This window comes from Leuresthes tenuis, unplaced genomic scaffold, assembly GCF_036924035.1.
Source record: "Leuresthes tenuis unplaced genomic scaffold, fLeuTen1.0.hap1 SCAF_23, whole genome shotgun sequence".
Taxonomy (NCBI): Eukaryota; Metazoa; Chordata; class Actinopteri; order Atheriniformes; family Atherinopsidae; genus Leuresthes; species Leuresthes tenuis.
In genome coordinates this window covers 9,241,878-9,258,631 of record NW_027325377.1, presented here as the reverse complement: position 1 = coordinate 9,258,631, position 16,754 = coordinate 9,241,878, and the positions used below count along the sequence as shown (strand labels likewise).

The window sequence follows — 16,754 nt, the reverse complement described above, 5'->3', positions numbered from 1 at the left end:
AAAGTCCGCCAAATTATTGTGTTCAACATTTGTATCTGTACTCACAATTTTACAATTGTTACATTTCTATTTGTGATTAGTTGTTTGATATAAACTTCTCACATATATGAACATGTACACATTCGGAGTTGGGTAGCTTGGGTTGTCTTACCGAGTTGATAACCAAAATCATCGTACCACTTCATCAGATCTATATTGTAAGGGTAAGATAAGCCATATCACCTAAAGATACTCTGAAAAAGTTGAACCTACTTTACAGTACAAATCTTTGTTATGGGAAAGAAGAAAGAGAAACAGCCCAGCCAGCCATAACCATAAGATTTACAAAAAAAAAAAATTGAATGGAAGCCTAGTCTTCAGGTTTGAGAAGGTGTCTGCCTCTGGAACTCTTACTGGGAGCTATAGGTCGAAGGAGGTATGGTATTTAAAAACTTCTGAATCTACTTTTGGAATCTCTGCTCTGTTGGAAAAATATTGAGGTATGAGATATTTAAGATACAATGGCGCTTGGTGATTGAGAACTATATTTATGAGAAGAATAATTTTGAATGCTGGATTTATAGGTAGCTAATGAAGAGAAAATAAAATCTTAGAAATATCATCTCTTCAAAAGGAGCACAAGTGTAATGGTTCTTGCATATTTAATTTTTAACAGTAGATTACCTTCAACAATTGTATCTAAATATCTACATATTACAATATTTATTAATAAAATGGAATAACACATTTTTATTATATTCAAATAACTGTAAGTGGACCATTACACTCATGCTGTATGTAAAGAGTATGAACCTGATTCATACTATTTAGGAGTTTATGCTACATCAGCATAATATGACATGAGCATATACAGTCTTCAAGGCCAATCACATTAAGAGTTATTTTCATAATTTGAGCTAGTGTAGGTAGTTTAGGTACTCTGTTAGGTTGGTGCTCATCAAAGTGCCTTAGTGGCACAATCTTAAATCCACCATGGCAAATTTTCTCCTGTAGGTTGTTGACACAAAATGGTAAAGGTTACTATCATGAGCTCCTGAGTCTAGCATTAACATAAAAACAGTTACACAAAAGGAATCTGCAAGGGAAAAAAAAGAAAAGGAATAGTGGGCTTAATTATCGCTAACCTTTCAAAGATTAAAGGAGGAATGGAGCTCATTTATTCATTTACAGCTTTTGCTGGTGAGAAAAATAATAATAATAAAAAATAATAATTAGTGAGCTCCAGCCCTTTGTCAGTCCTTAGTAATGATGTCCTTTAGCTGAGATTCCAGTTATTATCACTAACCTTGGTCTCCCATCTCTAATAGATGACTGTTTACCCTGTCACTGATGCGTCAAAAGTATCTGCACCTATTCTTATGTGTGAGGCTCCTACCAGTTGTGGTGGATTTTACTTGGGAGTGACACAATGAACAGCTAATGAAATTCTGAAAACCACAATATGCAGGTTGAGAGGTGGTCTCTCCTTCCATATGGTAAATGTAATGCGTAAAAAGCGTCACAGAGAAGTAGTTTAGCTTCTTGAGTTGCAAATTATGCATTGTACGTAATTTCAGATTCTGCAGTTTATTAATTTATTTTTAGGTTATTTCAAAAACAAAATACAGTAAGGAGGACGCCTCGGAGGTTTGTTTGCGATGGGACAGTGATGCTCCTGACGTCAGAGGGGACAGTAATAATGACTGGAGGAAGCATCTGTAGAGGGAAACGTTGCTGTCGACAAGTGAGTATCATTTATATTTAATTGTTATTTTACTTATGTTTATGTTTATGTATTTAGCAGACGCTTTTATCCAAAGCGACTTACAAATGAAGATATAACAAGCTATATAAAAAGCTAACAATAATAATAATAATATAATAATATTATTATTGATTTTTCAGTCCACAGCCCCATGCTAAAGTCACTTTTTTATTTTTTCCCCCTTGTCCTATCCAGCATTATGGCAGCAGCATTGTAATCTGAATACCTTTTATGCCAAACAGATTTGCTTTGCCAAGGGAAGCTTTATGACTGTAAAGCTCTCCTGGGTGCCCATCAACTGCTTATTTATTTATTTTTGTTACAATATTTAACATGTAATAGTGCCGAACCAGATCGGGGGACAGGGAAGAGGAAGAGCAAAAAAGAACAAAAATAGAAAGAAAAAAACAGACAACCAGCTGCTACACCTGTAAAAACAAAACAGAAGACAAACCACGGCCTCTGTGGGGAATCCAGCCTTAGCGCCACCAGGAGCACCTGAAAGCAGGCAAGAAGAGGAAAAACAAACAAAAACAAGCAGAAGAAGCGGCAATTGCATACAACACAACTGTGGATATAGGTGACCTCAAACCACAGGATAACACAACAACTGCTTAGCGAGCGTGCTACTGGGCTAATGATTGTGTGTGTGTGCACATGGCACAGGTCCTACATGATAACTGTGCTTAGTTATGAGTGTATAAGTGTACAGAGCCACAATCCACCGCCAACCAGGCCTCTACTCCAAGTGGTTCAAGAACAGCTTTCAATTTACTTTTGGTATGCTTTTTTTTTTTTTAGGAGTTGCAGGCAAAAATTGCCCAACTGTTAAGGGGTTAAAAGAAAAGGCCAAGTCCGAATATTATTTATCAATCAGTGAGTGATTAAATCTCAGTCCTTTCCTAGTTACATTGGAAATGAGATATCTATTGTTGTAGATAAACATGATTGTTTCAGTGAGCACTTCATACATTCTGGTTATACAAGAAATTCTTGTCCTTACAACTGTATTTCACAGCCAAGTTCCTGCTACAACCGACCAGTGTACTTTCATCTTTCAGCCCATTATGGTTGGCGAAGTACATGAAGCGCTTAAACTCCTCGACACCAAAAAGGACATGGTCAAGATCTTGTTGACCCATATTTTTTTTAAAGTTGCTGCTGACTTTATAGTAGAACCCTTCCTTACATTTTCAATCTCAATTTATTAAATAATGAAATTCCTAAGATATTGAAATCTGCTTTTGTATTTCCTATTTTTAGAAGGGGAGACTCTTCTGATCTAAATGACTAAAGGCAATTTTCAAAATTGCCTGTTTTATCTCAGATTTTAAAGGTTGTGATTAATGATCAACTAAAGGATTACTTAGATTCATGTACTGCAAAACATCAGTCAAGGTTTAGGAAAAAACATGGCACTATCACAGCAGCATTAAAAGTGGTAAATGACATAGTTTCTGCTGTTGATAGAAAGCAGCATTGTGTTTTTGTTTTTTTCTGTCAAAAGTGTTAGATGGACTCAGTGGACCATCTAATAATGAAACAAAGACTTTTTTTAAAAAATGGGACTCTCAAAAGAAGCAGGCTGGTTCTGCAACTATCTTTCTAAAAGAACTCAACAGTGTCAAGTGTGGCAATCTCTGTTCTGTCAATTCAGTCCAGTTTTATTTATATATCGTCAAATTACAACAAATGTCGTCTCAAAGCACTTTAATAATATAGTCCAATTCAAGCCAATTGGAGTTCAATTCATTGTAATCATAATCCAATCAAATCCAATCAATTAATTTCAAAATAATCCAATTCATTCATACAAAGCGAATTCAAAATCAATTTCTTAGCTAAGGAAACCAATAGATTGCACCGAAACTTCTCTTCAGTCCAATCTCCCGTCCTGAGCATGCCTGAGGTGACTGTGGAGAGGAACGACTCCCTTTTAACAGGAAGAAATCTGTGGCAGAACCACTCAGGGTTATGATCTGACTTGGCTGTGGAGGTGTTTCTGAGTTTCAGGCTGGGTGAGCTGGTTTCCCTGGTTACCAGGACGGAGTCTGGTTGCTGCCTGCTGTCACGCCTGTTTATCATCTACAGTCATCAAGAACCATACTTAAGGAGCAGCAGGAGCACCAGTCTTCGCCAGATCGCTTTACCATTTCCATGGTAATCAGGCCATCTAATTCTCTCCGAGTTTAAGTAAAGACTTCAGCTTGTACATACCTTATTTCCATAATTTCAGCCAGGGAAAGAAAAGTGAGGAAAGGTGTGACTGATAAGGCCCCCCTGCAGTCTAGGCCTTTAGCAGCTTAATTATGGGTTGTTTCAGCCATCCCTAACTATAAGCTTTATAAAAAAGAACGTTTTAAGCCTAGTCTAAAAGGTGGAAAGGGTGTCTGCTTCCCAGACATTTACTGGCAGCTTATTCCACAAGAGAGGGGCCTGATAACTGAAGGCTCTGCCTCCCATTCTACTTTTAGAAACTCTGGGAACCACAAGTGAACCTGCAGTTTGGACGTGCTCTGTTAGGAAAATATCTTGCAATGAGATCTTTAAGATATGATGGAGCTTGGTCATTAAGAGCTTTATATGTGAGGAGAAAAATCTTAAATTCTATTCTCAGTTTAACAGGGAGCCAATGAAGAGAAGCTAAAACTGGAGAAATATGATCTCTCCTGTTAGTTCTCATCAGAACTCTGGCTGCAGCATTTTGGATCAGCTGAAGACTTTTCAGAGAATTTGTGGGACAGCCCAATAACAAAAAAATTCAGTAGTCCAGTTTTGAAGCAACAAATGCATGGACTAATTTTTCTGCATCACTCTGAGACAGGATGTTCCTGAGGAAAGATGTGCGAGGAGGATTCTTCATTTACAAGAACAAACTGAAATCTATCAGACTTAAACCAGCCTAATGCAGTTCCTTTAACCCCAATAACATGTTCAAGTCTCTGTGACGGAATACTGTGATCAACCTTATCAAATGCAGCACTGAGATCCAACAGGACAAGTACAGACACAAGTCTGCTATCAGAAACGGAGACGAGATCATTGGTAACTTTCACCAGTGCTGTTTCTGTGCTATGATGCACTCTGAATCCTGACTGAAACTTTTCAAACAGATTATTTCTACGTAAATGATCACAAAGCTCAGCTGCAACTATTTTTCCAAGAGCTTTAGACAAAAAAGGGAGATTGGATATAGGTTGATAATTAGCCAACACTTCTGAATTAAGAGTAGTTTTTTAAATAAAGGTTTAATTACAGCAACCTTAAAGGTCTGAGGTACATATCCTATCAACAAAGTCAGATTGATCAAATCCAATATGGAAGTGTCAATTAAGGGGAAAACCTCCTTGAACAGTCTGGTTGGGATTGGGTCTAAAATACAAGTTGATGGTTTAGAAGAGACTATTTATTGTCTAAATACAAATCAGGTTCTAAAGATACTTCTAAAGCTGCTGTACTTGATGATACATCAGTGATAATAGTGGGAAGGATTCCATTAATCTTCACTCTAATAGAAAAAAAATGTATTGATAAAGAATCTCATGAAATCATCACTGCTGAGAGTTAAAGGAATACATGGCTCAACAGAGCTCGGACTCTTTGTCAGCCTGGCAACAGTGCTGAAAAGACAACCTGGGATTATTCTTGCTCTCTTCTTCAATGATGAAAAATAATCAGTTCTAGCTTTACAAAGGGCTTTCTTATACGTTTTTAAACTATCTTTTCAGAATAATTGAGACTCTTGTAAATTAGAGGAACGCCACTGTCTCTCCAGCTTTCTTGCAGTCTGCTTTGAAGCACACAGCTGTGAATTATACCAAGGAGCCAACCTCTTCTGACTGATTACCTTGCTTTCAAAAGGGCAACATTGTCCAGTGTTGTACGCATTGAAACTGTAGTGCTGTCAACGAGAGAGTCAAGTATTTCTGGTATAAAATTTGGGTAGTCGTCATATTTGCAAATGGCAGTGAAGAAAATGATAATGGAATTAAGTCTTTAAATCTTGCCACAGCATTCTCTGATAGACACCTTCTATATGTAAATTTCTTCTCAGAAGCTGTATAGTCAAGTAATGTAAACTCGAAAGTATTCAAAAAATTGAATAGACAAGACAGGGTTATGAGGGAATACTGTTAACTGTTAACTTGTCAGCACAAGATCAAGGGCATGATTAAGGCGGTGAATAGGTCTGTGAACACTTTGAGAAAGTCCAATAGAGTCTAATTTAGGATTAAACTTAATACTTAGGCTGTCATTTTCAACATCTACATGGAAATTACAGTGACCCACTACTTTATCTGTACTCAGCACTAACTGGGATAAAAACTCTGAGAATTCAGACAGAAACTCAGAATAAGGGCCAGGTGGACGATACACAACAACAAAGGCAAGAGGTTTTTGTGATTTCCACTGGGTGTGAAAAACTAATTTTGGCTCTAGGACTGATGAGTAACCGTGATCTGAAAATAGCTGCAATTCCTCCTCTGCCTGTGGTTCGGGGAACGTGATCATTTAAATAGTCAGAGGGAGTTGATTGATTAATGCTAACATGATCCTCCTGCTGCAGCCAGGTTTCTGTAAGACAAAATATATCAAAATGATGATCACAGATCAAATCATTCACTAACAGAGACTTTGAAAGGAGATATCTAATATACAGCAAACCACATTTAATAGTTTTAATAGTCCACCTCTGCAGTGGCTCGCACCGCCAGACCTCCTCTGCCCAACTGCACCTCCACCTCTGGAGCAACTCCCACCGCCAGACCTCCTCTACCCAGCTGTTCCTCCACCTCTCCATCAGCTTCCACCGTCTGGCCTCCTCTGCCCAGCTGCACCTACACCTCTCCAACTGCTCTTTCAAAAATATCATCTCACAGTAACTTCACCCCCACCCCCATCTCTGGTGACTGACACCAACATCAGTTTTGCCTCCATCCCTCCGCTACAACCTCAGCAGCTTTCCTTGTCTCTAACTATAGAGGAGGTGAGAGTTGAGCTCAGGAGACTTCAGTCAGGCTGTAGGCCCAGATGGAGTGTGTCCAAGGCTTCTGCAGGACAGCTTGCAGTCCCTTTTCAGAGGCTCTTCAATATGAGCCTTCAGATGGAAGAAGTCCTGTGCTGTGGAAGACTTCTCGTCTATAACCGGTACCCAAATTAGGGCAGTTGGTGGAACTGAGAGGGCAGCATGGTGGTGTGGTGGTTAGCACCATCACCTCATCGCAAGAGGGTTCCAGGTTCAACTGTCACCTGGGGCCTTTCTGTGTGGAGTTTGCATGTTCTCCCTGTATATAAGTGGGTTCTCTCCAGGTACTCTGGGTTCCTCCGACTGTCCAAAAACATGCATCTTAGGTTAATTGGTGACTCTAAAATTGTCCTTAGGAGCGTGTGTGTGGTTGTTTTTTGTCTCTGTGTGGTTCTTTATATGGACTGGCGACCTGTCCAGGGTGTACCCCACCTCTCGCCCGATGACCGCTGGGATAGCCCCCCCGCGACCCGACTGACAGATTAAGCAGGTATAAAAAAAATGGATGGATGGATGTTGGCATTAGCATTGGAAAGGCTAAAGACTACAATCTGTATGCCGGTGGCTCACTGGATTAGACACAGACTCAGCTGGGCATTAGTTTAGAGAGTTCATTATTCTTAGTATATGCTTCAAAATTTAGATATCTTCTGGAATTTGTCATTTTTATTATTTCTTCTATTAGTCTTGAAAGTTGCAGTGGGTTATTGGTTGTATTTATTTATTTTTAATTATAGGTAATGAGGGAACCTTTCTTCCCCAACTCCAAGCTTACGGATTATTGTTTTGAATGATAAGTTATAATTGACTGATTGTGCTGCCATGAAGAAAATTGGATGTTGCAGTTGTGCAACTGGAAATCAGTGTTATACCAAATTGAAGTGTATTTGAAATTCAATGAAATTCTATTAAATTACTTTTTTATATATATCCCAAAGAGAAATTATTTTGTTGCAGTAATTTTTACAGTAATTACATTCTGTTGTTTCATCATGATGTTACGAAGAGGATGGTCACTGTTGTTTTTTACTAATCAACTTGTTCAGCATTCTTCTTTTAAGACTCATCTCCAAGGGAGCTTGTTTTTTTTGTTATTCTATCTAATAGTTGCTATTCTAATTTTGAATCATTATCACTATATATTGTTTATTTTCTGACTCTAGGCTTCTTGGTGAGCTATCATTTTATGTCATAGCCAGACAAATTTGTTTTTTTTTTTCTTCACCATTCAAATTAAGATACCAATTAATTAATTGGCTTAATCTAGATACTCTAGACAAGATAATATAGACACTGAGATATTTGATTTGTTACAATATTAAGACACTATAATCAGACTTATCACTGGCAGTTTAAATTTGAATTTTTAATCTGCATTACAATTGCAATAGGCTTATCTCAAATTTAGTCTGAACGAAAACTGCATTTTGTGCAATGGCAAAATTAAAAAAACAAATGCATGCAATTTGTTAGTGGAATCAGACGCTAAAGAAGAATTGTTGCTCAAAGTAACATTATGGTACAAGGTCATGAAAGTCCAAGAAAATTTCAGAAATACTGGTATGTAGGTGGCATTTTTGTTAAGGTTTTAAATGCAAGCTCATTACACAAAACAGTGATTTTTTTTTGCAAAGTAAACCAAGATGTCACATGACACTGTTTATCGTGAATCCACTAGATACACTATAAACTTTAAAAAGATTTTAAAAAGTTTACTTTGGAAACTTATTTTTAAAAATCTGGATTTCTGATTTAAAAACATAATTTTCATGTGGATGATAGGATGAGAGAAGAAAAAGTCTGTGATAGTGTGGATGGTGCCAAAGATGTACTTTAGGACCAAAAAATTAAATGTACAGATTTCATGGTTTTTTTTCCCACTCAATTAAGTTGAAGCAATTTGCATAGAACTCACCCCTTTGTAAATACATGTCTTAGCTTGATCACTGGTCAGTCTCTTTAGCCTGAGCAATTCTTAAGAATCTGTTGGGAGTTTTCACAATAAAACCCTTAGAAATGTTAGAATCTTATGTAGTTCCTTTACCAAAACAGGAGACCAGTTGATAGAATAACATGAGGCTATGTCTGTGTCTGATGTAAGTGTTCATCACTGTTTTAAAGAAAGTGGAGCCCCTCTGTGTTACTAAGTCCAGACGTTGCCAAACCAAGTATTTTGTACCAATATCCCTCAAATATAAAATCTTAAATTGTAAAGGTTGGTAAAAAAAAAAAGAAAAAATTAGATGTCAAAACATTTTTGAGAGAATTTTATTTAGTAGAGAATATTGAAAAATGACAACTTTAATAATAATAATAATAAAAAAAACTGGAAAATTAGAAAGAAAACCCAATACAGTCTGGTAAAATATATATAATTCCCTCTGATTTGTATGAAAAACTGCTGAAATTGTTAAAGCTAAACAAACACTTTGCTCAATAAAAGATCATTTTGGCATTTCATGCCTTTCAGCAGACAATTCAAGTCAAGCAATTTGAGTAACACACTAAATTGACAAATGACTACATGAGTTGCATTCAATTCAGTGATTGCATTGAGTCACACAAATAGATGAAAATAAACCATCACCTTAATAATTTTTTTTTTTTTTTAGAAAGTAAGAGAAGAAACTGTCATGAGAAATTATGTTGTGGTTGATTGAAGACATGAGTAGACTCAGCAGTAGCTGATGCATCTGGGAGCACTCTTTAAAAAAGAAAAAAAAATACATTATAGCATCATACATCCCCATCTTCTTTGACAATCATCAAATTCTACATTCTGGTGGAGAGACAAAGTGTACGGTTGGATAGTCAAATAAATCAGTTTGTAAATGTTCTAAAACAATTTTACTAGACTTTAATGAAAAATGGCAAGCTTAGAAGGAAAAATGAAAGGGGTCACTCATAATGACTAAAAAAGAAGAACAAAAACAAGCTGCAAGGGCTGTCCAACTCCCTGCGGTGCTGTGTATATGCAGTATGAAAAAATAAGAGCTTATAAAAGACAACTACTCTACAAAATAACAAAATTCAGCAGTTTAAAAATTATTACTTTTTCTAATTAAATAAATATCACTTGTTGTTCATACCCATATAATTTTTCTTACATTTAAATGCATTTTTTAGTCGGTATGACAACATGAAACTAGCATTGCATTGAATGTTGCAGCCGTTAGGAAAGCAATTGTGGGACGACACAGTCCTCTTTCATGGTTCTGTGCCAAGAGATAATAAAAGCATTGCACTTTCACTAGCATGAAGAAAACTTCACCAGTTCTCATCACATCACATCTCATAAGCAATCAAGACAACTTGATCACACCCATGGAGTAGTTTCAGTAGCAGCAGTCAAATCAGTAAACTCACCAAGGCAGGCCTCCATGACAGTTACATATTTGACTCTGTAAAAATACAAACAATAGTTGTCAGAAAACAAAGATTTTATTGTAGAGATTTGAATTTGTCATTTAATTGTATCTGTTTTTAGTATCATCATGAACAATATAATTACGTTTTGTAGGGCCTAATGGCTATCAGGTTGCACTGCTATTGTTGTATACAAATGTAAATAAAAAATGCTATGAAAAATTTCTTCAAATAAATCATCTTAAACCTTATTAAAAACAGTATGAAGCCTTAAACTGAGATATAACATTTTGTATTTTTGTTCAGTAAATATATTGTCATGATAAAACTGATGCCTAAGACTTGCACAAAGACAACAAGACCGGAAAAGTTGTGTATTGCAGTAGAAACAAAATAACTTATTCAACCTATTCTCACTTTTAGGATTCTATTTTCTCTTAATTTTGTATAATTTGTATTTAGACATGGTTTAAATAATTCATATATTGACATAAACTGTTTATATTCACATTTATAAAACATCATCATTTGGAAACAAGCCTAAAATTCTATTTACTTTTTGAAAACATACCTTTGTCAAGGTAAATGCATTCTTAAAGTTTATCATAATGTCAATTTCTTCCGTCTTGTTATTTTTTCTTTAAACGCTTACGATTTCTTTTTTTTAATATTTAATCTTTAATCTTTAAGAAATCTTTAATATTAGACACAGATATTTTAAGTAGCCACAACTCACCCCAAGCATATTCTTTAGTAGTCTTCCCATGAGTCACCCGGCAGTTGTACTTGTGTCCATCCACTGGTGTAAAGGCAACACTCTTGGTCAGATGGAAGTGCCAGTCCTGCTTGAAGGCAAGGTCTGTCTGCTTGGCATCAGGGAGAACGTTTCCATCCTCCGTTAGCTCGATAGTAATGTCAGGGGGATGGAAGTTGCTCACATGACAGATCAGTGTGTTCTGCTTTCCAAACTCTCCTGGGTCACGGCTGTACACCTGAACCTTGGGTGGAGCTAAAGGCAATATAGAAAAAAACAATTAGATAAAATTAGCACAAGCCACAACTCCCAGTTGGGTCATTTCTGTGTGGAGTTACACTACCCCCACTGTCCAAAAACATACATGTTAGGGTAATTGACTCTAAAATTGTCCCTAGGAGTGAGTGTGACCGTGTGTGTGGTTGTTTGTCTAGTTCGTCTCTGTGGCCCTGTGATGGACTGACGACGCCCGATGTATCATTAACTTGAGTGAAAAATGGGGCAATGGGAGAAATGCTTTTGTCTTTCAATTTTAAAAAATAAAAGGAAAAAAAATTAAACATCAAGATTTAATCAATTCACGTCATATTGAAGCCAATGGGGTGTAGTGTCGCAGCAAGTATTGCAATACTGAAAATCGAAACTAACTCAAGACCGAGGGGAAACCCATCCCACAGTCTGATGGGATTGGCTTCACCTTGCCCTGTGACCCAACCTACGGATTAAGCAGGTATATACAATGGATGGATGGATACCACAAACCACATAATTTTTCCCTTTATCTTAATAATGCACTGAATTAAGCAAGAAACGTCAACATTTATGTGCATAATAGCTTTTTGATGGCACTGTCACAGCACAGTCTATCAGAGGAGCATGGATTTTGTAAAATGTTTTTATTTCCTTGGCTCAATAGGTTATTACACATTAATGTTTAAAACTGCACTCAATACAATATTAGTTTGTATTAGCACCCATTGCAATGTTACATTATGTTGGCATCGTGCCAGTCTGTTAATTTCCACAGTTGTTAAATTGAACATCATATCTGTCCTGACTGTATATCACATATGCTTGCACAACAGGAGCTGGAAAAATAGGCTACCTTAAATTAGGTAATTGTCTTTATTGGTCTCAGATAATCTGCTTATTAGAATTTTACATATAGTTTTTTCCCTAAAAATAAACCTGGATTTAACAAAGGGTCATTCTGACAATGTATCATTAACTTGAGTGAAAAATGGGGTGAAAAATGAAGTCAATGGGGTGTAGTGTCGCAGCAAGTATGGCAATACTGAAAATCGAAACTAACTCAAGACTGAGGGGAATCCCATCATCAGATGTGTATTCGTCTTTATTTGCTTTTAACCCTAATATTCTCAAACACTCTTTTAATTTTTGCTTTATTGACCTACTGTTTCTTTAAGTAAAATGCGTTTTTTTCTGTTTTGTTGACTATTATTTTTAAGTAAACTGCGTTTTTCCTGTTTTGTTGACTTTTTCTTTAAATAAAATGCGCTTTGTAATCAAATGTAGCATTGCTTCGATTTTAGTAATAGTAATGACAAATAGTTTTCTTCGACTGAAAATATTTAATGTAGCAATGAAGGATGAAGGACGTATGATATTCGTCGTTGAAATGATCGACTTAACAGGAAGCCTAGATAAAAAATAAGGTACTTACTTTCCTTGGAGTCCACTGAACTGAGGAGAGTTGCAAAAAGAGCTACAAGACACAGAATCGGCTTCATGTTGAATCAACTTTCTTTTCCTGTTCGCGAGAGTGAAAATGCGTTAAGAAGAAGCGACTGCCCTCGTTCTACCAAGGGAGCTAAACTAAAGTGAAACAATGAGGCAGATCAAATTAATATAGCGCATGAAGACCGCCCACTATATGACGCTCGCCAATGATTATTTTGTATCATGTTGTTACTAGGTAAAATACGAGCAAACATGTTTGGTTCACTGTGGACAGAGAGGTGGAATGTCAGCAAGACCCAGTTACCACTTTTATAAGATTACTGATAATCTGATATTTTAGTTAATAATACAGTGAAGACGTTTATTGCAAAGTTGGGGTTACAAATATTGGGGTTATTTGTTGATACTGATAATTGTGCTAATTATAACATAACAGTGTGGTTATTGTTGTTGTTATTTTCATTAACAACACATATGTCACCAAAAGACACTAATCTTAATATATTATGTTTTCCAGTATTCCAGAGGGCTTTGGTATAGATAGATAGATAGATAGATAGATTTGTTGTGATTTGGCACTATATAAATCCAACTGAATTGAATTTAACTGAATTAAAGCAAATGAAAAGCGCCTGCAACACCAAACAGCATGATCATTGTGATTGAACACCTTACAAAAGCACGGTTTTGCTCTACAACTGTACCACCAGTCCCGCTGCCAAAAATAGCTAAACTGATGACCTCTTGCTGCATGACCTACAGGCTAACATAAGTACAAAAATGACAAGCTAGAAAGCCCGATAAACTCCAATACAACTGGAGAACTCAAAGGGTCAACAGAGTTCATATCAGTAGAATTTCATTACACTAAACAGGAAAAGAACATAGTGATTGAAAAATCGAAAAAAACTGCTAAATGCGATCAACGCCCTGACTGACATTCTGTTTGAAATAGAGCATTACAAGATTAAGTTTGTGGTTGTATGCATAGACATTATAAAGAGTTAGAATTGTTTATGTCTATGGTTGTATGGTATGGGCTGCATTGGGATTGCAACTCAAATATCGCGTGAGCTTTGCTGCGGGCGAGAAGATCGGGATGTAGGATAGAGACAGGATGTCAATAAATGATGTGTAATTGAAGCTTGAAGAAGGTCTTTACAGCACAAAGATAAAGCAAGGCAAGTCTGACATTTGGAAAAGTTTCTCAATTCTCTGTGACAAAGATGGAAACGAACTGGACTTTGTTAGTTAGTATGGTTAGTAAAATATATATACAATATAATATATATGAAAATATTAGTCTACAACGGACACAAATCCAGCACCTCTGGGTTGAGGCGATGCACCTGCTCTGTTCTCCCCGGTTAAAGCAAGCTGCTTTTCAAGAATAAACAACTTCTCCCTACACACATTAAACAAGAAACTACTGAGAAGTATGCTGTCTAGACATAAGGTCATGTATGACTTCGTCGCCGGAAAGCGTCTTATAAAATCACCTCACGAGAGCAGACACAAAATCCATGCATGTCTATTATTGTGCGGGCATAAATTCTCAAAGTTTTGCAGGAGAGGGCGGAAGTGTAAACACCAATGGAAAAAGATGAAAGGGCTTCTCTATGGTCAGCCGTTGAAAACGCATGCAAGTAGGATCGGAGGGCTTAGTTTATTGTACCAAAAGCATTCAACAAAGGAAGAGCCTCACCCTGATCAGTATAAAAGAAAAAACAAAAACTTAGCTCCTTAAATAAGTACTGAAACGATTTGCTAAACCCATCTTTAATTTCACTTTCTCTTCTTCTTTTTTGGATGAAAGGTTATGTAGCCTAGCGTATTCTGTAAGATGATAGGAGAACAACAACATTCTCTTGTAGAATTCCAACTCTTACAACATATAAGCTGAAGAAAAAAAGGCAATTGATTTGTCACAAAGTTATCACTTATTTTTTCTCCCTATGTCTGTATTCAAAATGGAAACTCCTAAAACACTATAAAAGTTCAGTGTGCATTCCATTATGTGTTACTGCTTAAAACAGCAATTTATTGATAATATAAAAGTAAGTTGTTGTTTTTTCACGTTTTCAAACATTCACCTTGAAAAACAATACTTAAAAACTCGCTGAAACAATCATTTTTGGGCCTCGACACTATCTGTAGTAACTTTGTGGCGTTAGCGCAGTACATTGGGCACGCGCTTCTTTAGCCGTGAGGACGGGGCGGAACTGGAGGGGAATGGACCTCGACGGGTAAACAATCCTTGACACAGCACTGGTATAAAATGTTATGGCATTGTATTGACTTCACAAGTCGCTCTTGCAATTACCAGTACGACGAACATAATCACAGTTGTCAGCTAAAGCTCAAGTTATGGTATTCAGAAATATAATTTTCCCTTATTTCCGGTCATGTGTCAAGGTATGTTTCCCCGTTGAGATCCGTTCCCCGTCCAGCTCGCGCTCGCTGAAAAGTCGTTCCCGACGTATTGCGTTCTTACCAGGGCGCTACCCTGGAAAGTGTGAAAGCCAAAAGTTTTCTACAGCTGTTAAAAAAAAAGGAACCGGACTTTCTTCATTTTATATTGTCAACAAACTGCTGTCTTTAGCAGTGTGACAAAATGTAATGTTCACAATACTGTTCACAATAAATGTGTACTCAAAAAAATAAAATTTCTCCTAGCTAAACATAGCCTTGTTCCAAACCATATGTTGCTTTTTTCCCTTCAGCTGATATGTTGTGAGAATTATAATTTTAAAATAAAATCTTGAATTTAATTTTTTTCACGAGTTTTAAGCTATCTTACGTTTTGTCTTAAAACATCACTTCCTCCCTCACAATAAATAAGTGTAGAGATTGTAATCCTTTCTTTTGTCCATTTAAGCATCCTAATAGCTGTGAAATTTGCGATCAGACACCATTTCCACGAGATTCACACACAAGTTTTACGATATATACATCTTACTTGTTACCTCTCCAGTTATTAATCCTGAAATTGTCATTCTCTTATGTCTGAATTTATCCATTATAGCTGGGGGAACACATCCTGATGGTTGGGAAATTCACGATCAGATATCGATCAGAATGAAAAAATTATTGCAGTCATATGACCTCCCATCTATGTCCAGACAACACATCCCATTAATAACAGTTTATTCTGTCCAAGTGTGCATTTGCCTGGATACATTCAGTTACATTACTTAGTAAGAGCATTGTAAATCTTCAGATTTGTCTATGAATATGATTACCTGCAACTGTCATATTAAGAAAGAAATTGTCCTTTATTTGTCCAAGCTTGTTTCCTGGTGTCTTAATCCATTATCTATTAAATCTCTTGAAATCCTGGTTTATACTATCTAATAAAATAAACTTATTTCAGTGTACAGAACTGTGAGTTTTATTTGATAAATTTGTCAAATGTACCATTTCTCAGTTTTCCATACAACCTTTCACTGTATCAGTATCTTTTGCAGTTGAAAGATGGTAGTTAGTACGGCAGGTGAATTTGCACACTTCCCTTCGCTGCCAATAAAACATTTAAGCCCTGTCAGAGTCCTAATGACAATTAATACATTTTGTAAGACTGCATTCCATTCTGTTAGTGTAAAAAAAAAAGGATGCAGTATTTGTTTTCATTGCTTTGTTTCTGGCTCATATAGTCAGTCTACCCTTCCCCTAACATTCTGTATCCTTTCCAGTGACCTGATTTAACTGCAGAACACTCCTTTCTTTTCAGACTTACAGAAACTTAGAGGCAAGATAGCACTTGATTTCTATAGGATAACCTCTTTATACTGTCAATGGACAGTGTAGTGGTATGATTGCTACCCTCCATGTGGGAGACCTGAGTTCAAATCCCCTGCATCACTCCAGTAGGGCTCCTTAGGCAAGACCCCCTTACCCTACATGCCTACCTGTAAGTCGCTTTGGATAAAATGCCATTTCTTTCTTGATCTGTCTTCTGTCTGGGCATTTACGCTACATGATACGCTACTGGATAGTGTAGTGGTATAATTGCCACTTTTCGTGTGGAAGATCTGAGTTCAATTCCCCTGCATGAAAGGTACTGTCTTAGACAAGACCTCCTTACCCTACCTGCCTATCTGTAAGTCGCTTTGGATAAAAGCATCTGCTAAATGCATAAACATAACAGTACCAAGGCGATATAA

At 36.7% G+C, this 16,754-nt stretch overlaps 1 protein-coding gene across 1 annotated transcript; it reads right to left on the bottom strand.

Annotated features, from left to right (window-relative positions):
• Positions 1–9,327: 9,327 nt before the first annotated feature.
• On the bottom strand, positions 9,328–12,715 carry b2m (beta-2-microglobulin). The gene is made up of 4 exons (XM_072377220.1): positions 12,575–12,715; positions 10,873–11,145; positions 10,137–10,171; positions 9,328–9,474 (listed from the first exon to the last, which is right to left on the bottom strand). The coding sequence occupies exons 1-3, from the start codon at positions 12,639–12,641 to the stop codon at positions 10,158–10,160; spliced, it is 354 nt and encodes a 117-aa protein (XP_072233321.1). The 5' UTR covers positions 12,642–12,715; the 3' UTR covers positions 9,328–9,474; positions 10,137–10,157.
• Positions 12,716–16,754: the final 4,039 nt, after the last annotated feature.